The 7507-nt window shown below is 49.2% G+C and overlaps 1 protein-coding gene and 1 non-coding gene across 2 annotated transcripts in view; both read right to left on the bottom strand.

Annotated features, from left to right (window-relative positions):
• Positions 1 to 284, bottom strand: part of NR6A1 (nuclear receptor subfamily 6 group A member 1) — a 232504-nt gene extending 232220 nt beyond the window's left edge. Inside the window, exon 1 of the mRNA XM_004716460.2 lies at positions 185 to 284. Within this exon, the coding sequence (XP_004716517.1) occupies positions 185 to 284 (100 nt within the window). The remainder of the gene's footprint in view (positions 1 to 184) is intronic.
• A 3358-nt stretch (positions 285 to 3642) lies between these two features.
• LOC115869654 lies at positions 3643 to 3806 on the bottom strand. Its single transcript, XR_004046307.1, has one exon. It is a non-coding gene; the product is annotated as a U1 spliceosomal RNA (small nuclear RNA).
• Positions 3807 to 7507: the final 3701 nt, after the last annotated feature.

Here is a 7507-nt window from a genome sequence, read left to right as displayed (position 1 = left end):
AGCCTGGAGGGGGTGGGGGGCAGGAAGGGTCCGCGCTGAGGGGACCGAGGTGAAGGTTCACGCTGAGGGGACCCGGCCGCCCGTGCAAGCCTGGGCGTGAGTTCGCAGAAGCAAAGGTTTCCCCGAGGGAGAGAGCAGTGGGAGAGGAGGGGAATCCCTGGGCGCTGGGGAGCCTCTCACCCACCGTTGCGCGGCGGCGGAGGGAGCGCGGCGGGGGGCTCCAGGAACCCCGCCGAGCCCCCGCCGCCTCCCCCTCCGCTGGGCGGCCGTTCGTCCCGCTCCATGCGGTGGTGTTCAGGGCCCGCGCTGGGTCCGTTGCTCCGCCATGCCCGGCGCTCTCGTCGTCGTCGTGGCCCGCCGGGGGGAGGGGGCTGTCAGGGGCCGCCGGCTCCCGGCCGCGGCGCTCTCTGGGCCCCGAGCCGCCGGGCTCCGCGCCCCTCCGCGCCGCGCCCCCTCAGCACTGGCCAGCTCCCTCCCCTGACGTCACGCGCCTCTGCCACGCATGGCCAGCGGAGCACGCTGGGAATTAGAGTCCGCCCGGGGAGGCTGGCCATGCGGGACCCTCCAACTACAGGGGTGAGGAAAAGGACAAGCAGCCCTGCGAAGGAAAAGTCGAAAGGCTTTTGACATCACGAACCATACTAATACTTATAATACAAATGTAACAAACGATTATTTGCTGGACGTCTCTTTATTGTGATTTATGTAAGATAAAGATTCCCTATGAATCCTTTGATACCCCCGACCCGACCAGGAGTTTTTCCAAGGAGGTGAATTGCAAAGTAGCCGGGCGAGCACGTGCGATCAAGCCCAACCCTGTGGGCGGGGCTGCGAGTAGGCGGGGTTTGAGGGTATTCACTGGGGCCTTCCTCCCGGTTGCCGGACAAATTGGACCGGAGATTAAAGGACTATTTAGGGAACCGCGTTCGTATGCAAATAGAATCTATAAAACCTTGCTTTCCGGGGAAGTCTTTAAAGCCTTTTACCTCTCGGTGGGAGGGAAATACTAAAGTTTCTCTTCTCTTTCATGTAACCTCATTCACATTGAACAGATGGGCAAACTAAAACCGGACCATTGAAGTCATTAAAGAAACTCTCAGGCTCTATCTGTAAAAGGGGAGTGGAGTCGAACGGGGTCTAATTGGAAGATTCCCAATTAGAATCGAACACCTTCAGAAGCTACAGTTTCCGTATTTTAAAGTCTCAGCGGCTCCGGGCTGCGCCCACCTTCCGATTCCACCAGGTGGCGCACGCCCACTAGCCTCAGGGCCCAGTCCGGATGTCCGCCTTCCGCGACCCCCTCAGGGAAGGACCCTTCCTCTCCAGGGCTCTGAATCTAAGCCCTACCTAACTGGTTTCAAGACAAAGAACATTGGTGTTTGGCCAGGTTATGTCGTAGTTCTCTCACTGGCTGTCAAATTGTCCTACCTTAAGAGATTAAGGTCTGCCAATCTGCAGACTGGTCCCTGTCATTCCTTGTTTAATTTTTTTTTTTTTAACACTCATCCTGACATATCCATCCCTTCCTAGTCTGACCCCTGCACACTTTTCTCACCACAGTCCCGTTGTCAGGCTGGATGTACTTACAGCCGGTAGACAGCCTTGGTTAACCTGTACCACATCCCTTATCAATGCCGGCCACTATTGTAAGAGATTTATATTAATGGCATCTAAGCCTCACACCCACTTTATAAGGTAGTTCCAAGAGTGTCTTTATCATACACTGATGAAGTCATCCAACAATGATAAGGCAAGGGTTGTTTAAACAGAGTCTGAACCCTTAATTGGGGATGTCTCAGCTTCTCCAACCTCATCAGTTCAAATATCATCTTCTCAGGGGCATCTTCCTCTGAACCATGTTTAGATCCCCTGTGGTCCCACTTGGCTCTGCTGACCTCTGGGTGTGCTATAAGAAATGCTCTCTCCTGATTGCTTCCCCTACTCTACCATTCCCTAGCTTCAATGGCCTGGCAGCAACAAGGAGCAGTGCTTCCAGAAATGGTCCTTGCAGTAAGAGGTCTCCTCACCCTCCAAAAGAGAGCCCTCAACTAGGGGGATAGTGGAGAGCTGGGTGCTCTAGAACATTCCCTCCAGTGTTCTTTCTAAAATGGGGACGGGGGAGGGAGGGGCAGGAGCATGTAGCCTTCCTGAGGCCAGAACTTCTCTTTCTGTGATAGGTTACAGTCCTCTGAAGGTAATGAACCCTCCTTCCCAAGTATCCCAGCAGAAACCTGCTGCAGCCCTGGGGTTTTCATGGCAGAAAAGGATTCTAAATTGACCCTCACAGATTGCCAGAAGAGTTCAGCTAAAAATTCAAGCCCTGGAAACAATTACTCTTCATCCTTCAGACTCTAGTTCTGTTGCTTCTTTCTTCCAGAGCTCCAGGTCAAATGCCTTTATTCTCTTATCATTATCAGAGCACTGAGCCAATCACAGGGCTTGTCCATAGGAGGCACTCAAATCATTACCGAATTGGGGACAAAAATGAATAAACACATCTAGCTTTTCTGTGTAATAACTGTATGACCTTGGGTATATTATTTCTATGTCTCAATGTTCTGGTTTGTAAAGGGGCAGAGGATGGTAATGACAGTTGCTACTTCACAGGACTAATCCGAATATTAAATGCAATGATCCATTACAAAACACTATTAACTGTGGACACATACATGAAATCTGTTACTAGCATTATTTGACGGGCAATCCCTAACTCCTGGTAGCCCATCTTCTAAAATGCTCTGGGAAGTCAGGGACCACAAAACTGAAAGGCAAGAGAAAGAACTCTGTTCTGAGACTCCAGCCCCTAAAAGGTGAGCGTCCACTATGATGTCCAACAACTACAGGGTCTTTTCTTCACATTGTGTCTCTAAACCCTGAGACGTCATTACTTCCCCCATAAATTACAAACGAAGAAATAGGCTCAGAATGAATGAGAGATGAAAAAGAATCCCATCACCTGCAATACTAAGAAAAGAAGAACTGGAATAGGACCTACCTACCAGTGAGAAGGACCTAGGCGGGAGTGGCTCTGAGGCCAGACAGACAAGCAAGAGCAGACAGGAAAACAAGAATAAGACAGGGATGAGTCCCGTCATAGGGACGGTAATCAAAGAATCACACAAACCCACAATTGCACATAAGTATGTAAGAAAATGTAGAAGTTCAGGTGCTGTGAGAATATGTGTTAGGGATAGTTGGGGGTCAGAAGAGGCATTGCGGGATAAGGAGCAGTAAAAATTTTTTTAAAGAAGCAGCAGAAAAATTAAGATAGGAAGGCTGACTGGGTGTAAATCATGCTGGGGAAGTCGGGGGTGGCGAGTGGCAAGAGATTGTCATGGGAAAGGGAAAGTATGTTCAGAGTTCTGAAGCTGGGGTTGGCATTTTGATGCTTTCTAGAAACTGAGAGAATCCGTTTTGACCACTGCTGGAAGAACAGGAAACCCCATTTGCCATGTGGGACATGGCCAGCAGAGAGCAGGCTTTCTCAGTTTTGCTCTTTGAGAGTCAAAACCAGGCTACACCCCAGAGAAACACCACCCACCCACCCCACTGCCATCAAGTCCAGTCTGACTGTTGCCAACCCTCTGGGGTAGAACTGACCCCACATGGTTTCCATGGCTTTAAATCTTTTTTTTTTTTTTCCAGGGGAGAGCGCGAACACAGTCCCCCACTACCACAAATTATGCAGTCGAGTTTCCCACATTTGGGGAAATCGCAGGGGTCAGCACACCCGGAGTGCAATGGGTGAGCCTCGCCCTGGGAAAACCACCTTAGTGATCATGGTATCTTCCCTGTCAGGTAAGTGGCTGTAAATCTTTATGGAAGCAGACTACTCCCATTTACTTCCTGCTAAACAGTTAGTGTAATGGTTATGGATTAGGCTGCTAATGGCAAGGTCAGCAGTTCAAAACCTATAGGATTGATTATGAGTGTGAATCTGCTCCATGACAGTGCGTTTAATTTGGTTTGCTTTGTTGAGCCATTGCTGGATTCAAACCAGTGATCTTTTAGTTAGCAGCTGAGCACTAAGTGACTGAGTCACCAGAGCTCCTTTCTGATTGCATATGATTCTCTTATTCAGGTGAGATTTATAGTGCAGCAAATCTCGTGACTCTGGCTGGCCTCAGTGTCACCTAGAGGTTTGTTAAATCACTGGTTGCTGCATGCAAATCCTATGGTACTGATTCAATAGGTCTGAAAGGCAGCCAAATAATTTCAATTTCTAACAGTTTCTGGGATGCTGAGGCTACTGATCTGGGGACCCCACTTTAAAACCACCACCAAGGTAGATAATGAGGCTACACAAAGCAGGTACAGTGGTAATGTCGGGTAAGCATTAGACTACTAACTGTAAGGTTGAAGGTTCAACCCCTCCAGCCACTCATTAGGAGAAAGATGAGGCTGTTTCCCTAAATATTTACATATGGAGTCATTATGAGTTAGAATCAACTGATGGTGGGGCCAGCCCCAATCCCAACTACTAAGTGGACACCTGCCTCTCCCCCCAGAAGAATTTATTTCAAAGGACGACATTGAATCTGCAGCTCCAGGAGAGGGACATATCTGATTGGAGTGCACGGGTGCAGATGAAGGGGGAGGAGGAGAGAGAGGAGCACATCCTGGCCCACCGGGATGTGAGGATGATGTTTCCAATTATAGCAGTCAGTCCCCAGAAAGGACCACATGGCCAGCCCCACTATGAGACATGAAGTACCTCACTGACCCATAGCCCTACAGGGGACAACACTGGAGACACAGTGTGGGAAGTGCGCCCATCTGATCCCGCCACACCGAGGCAAAACACTAAGGGGGTGCAACAGAACAGCAAGGGAACAGAGCGGGGAGGTCCCCAGGGAATGCTGAAGATGGACTCCGGGTCCAGGGCGTGGTGCCCCAACAGACTGGACTGGAAAACACTCCTAAAGGCCAACAAACAGTCCTTGAACTAACTACAAGCTTTTCTTTCTTGTTGTGTTTTGTTTTGTTTTTTGTCATTGGTTTGTTGATATTGTTGTTTTGTTGTATATTGTTGATTGGTTTTGCTCTGTCTTGTTTTTGTGCGTGTTATTATCTCTGCAGGTCTGTCTAAATAAGATAGGCTGGATGGACAATCTGGAGAGAAAACAACGGGACAGACAGTTCTGGAGAGACATGGGAGAGGGGGAGGTGGGAGGCGGGGTGAAGGTAGTGGTGTTAAGAAACCCAGGGACAAGGGAATGACAAGTGACCCAAATCGGTGGTGAGGAGGGTGTGGGAGGCCTGGTAGGGTATGATCAAGGGTAATGTGACCAGGAGGAATTGCTGAAACCCTGGTGGGGACTGAGCATGATAGTGGGACAGGAGGAAAGTCAAAAGAAATAGAGGAAAGAGCTGGGAGGCAAAGGGCATTTATAGAGGTCTAGATAAAGATATGTACATATGCAAATATATTTTTATATGAGGGTGGGGAGGTAGATCTATGTCCATATATTTATAGGTTTAGTATTGAGGTAGCAGAAGGACATTGGGCCTGCACTCAAGTACTCCCGAAATGCAAGAATACTTTCTTCTATTAAATTGACATTCTATGATGCTCACCTTCCCGACACAACTGCTAAAGACAAAGCGGGTGAATAAGCAAATGTGGTGAAGAAAGCTGATGGTGCCTGGATATCAAAAGATATAGCATGTGGGGTCTTAAATGTTTGAAGGTAAACAAGCGGCCATCTAGCTCAGAAGCAACAAAGCCCACATGGAAGAAGCACATCAGCCTGTGTGATCACAAGGTGTCGAAGGGATCAGGTATCAGGCATCATCAGAACAAAAAATCTTGCCATCCTGAATGGAGAGGGGGAGAGCGGAGTGGAGACCCAAAGCCCATGTGTAGGCCACTGGAGATCCCCTTACAGAAGGGTTTCTGGGAGGAGATGAGCCAGTCAGGGTGCGATGTAGCAACGATGAAAAATACAACTTTCCTCTAGTTCCTAAATGCTTCCTCCCCTCCCACTATCATGATCCCAATTCTACCTTGCACGTCTGGCTAGACCAGAGGATGTACACTGGTACAGATAGGAACTGGAAACACAGGGAATCCAGGGCGGATGATCCCTTCAGGGCCAGTGGTGTGAGTGGCAATACTGGGAGGGGAGAGGAAGGGTGGGTTGGAAAGGGGGAACCGATTAGATTACAAGGATCTACATGTGACCTCCTCCCTGGGGGGACGGACAACAGAAGAGTGGGTGAGGAGAGACGTCGGATAGGTCAAGATATGATAAAATAATAATTTATAAATTATCAAGGGTTCATGAAGGAGTGGGGAGTGGATTGGGAGGGGAAAAATGAGGACCTGATGCCAGGGGCTTAAGTGGAGAACAAATGTTTTGAGAAATGATGAGGGCAATGAATGTACAAATGTGCTTTACACTATTGTATGTAAGGATTGTGATAAGAATTGTATGAGCCCCTAATAAAACAATTAAAAAATTAAAACAAAAAAGAATCAACTGATGGCAGTGGGTTTGGGTACAGTTGGATAAGGGAAGGCATGCCCAGTAAATGCTAGCCCATCTAGGTGCACTAAGGACACCAGGAAACAGGAAACCTGGTAGCAACACATTGAAGTGCTCAGATGCTAACCAAAAGGTTGGTGGCTCAAACCCACCAGCAGCTCCATGAGCTGTTCCCAGAAAAATTACAGACCAGGAAACCCTAGCGAGTAATTCTATTCTTTCTCATGGCATCACTACGGAGAATGCAACTGGAAAGCGTCCAACAGCAAAATGACAGCAGAGGGAATCTCATAGACTGAGCACATGCTATGAAGGAAACTAACCTGTGAGGCGAGTGGAGCTGCTTATGGCTTTTGAGCACTTGAAGATTATAAAGGCTTGGACACACCAAGTGGTGATCTCCTGGGCTCAGGGGACAGCTCACCCACGGCGGGAAGGAGACAGTGTGGTGCGGAAAGAGAAAGAGGCTGTGCAAAGAGGAAGATCTCATCCCTTAGCAGGGCTGGTCTTGGGATGGAATTCCAGGAGGCCTGAGCAAGAGTGGTGGATTCTAGAAGGTGGAGAGGTTGGACTTGGGTGATCCCAACAAGACAAGTAGTGAGACCCCAGTGTCCAAGGAAACCTGAGGGGTATGACCACGACCGACGGAAGTGTGAAGGAAGGTGTTTAAGAGATGTGGTTGGAGGCTGTCAGGAGAGGGGAGACAAAGAGGGAGCTAGGATGAAGCCAGAAGGCAAAGGCCTCTAGGCCAACAGCTCTGCCTACATCACTCATTTGAATGCTACCATCACTCTGAAAGAAAAAAAAAAGAACATTATCCCTCCTCCCCACTCCATTTCACAGTTAGGCCCTAATAAAGGAAGGGACACTCCCAAGGTCACACAGCTGCCAGAACAAGACTTCGGTGCGTTTGGGGCGGGGCGGGGGTCGTTGCTCCAATGGACTCCACGGTTCTTGCGGACTCTAAAAAAGACCCTTAGATGCACTGGAAGCCCGGGGCGGGCGGGGCGGGGTGCCAC

This window comes from Echinops telfairi, unplaced genomic scaffold (genome assembly GCF_000313985.2).
Source record: "Echinops telfairi isolate 266 unplaced genomic scaffold, ASM31398v2 ScPeMD7_32;HRSCAF=126, whole genome shotgun sequence".
NCBI lineage: Eukaryota > Metazoa > Chordata > Mammalia > Afrosoricida > Tenrecidae > Echinops > Echinops telfairi.
Note: the sequence above shows the minus strand (reverse complement) of the source record. Positions and strands in the feature narration are given on the sequence as shown.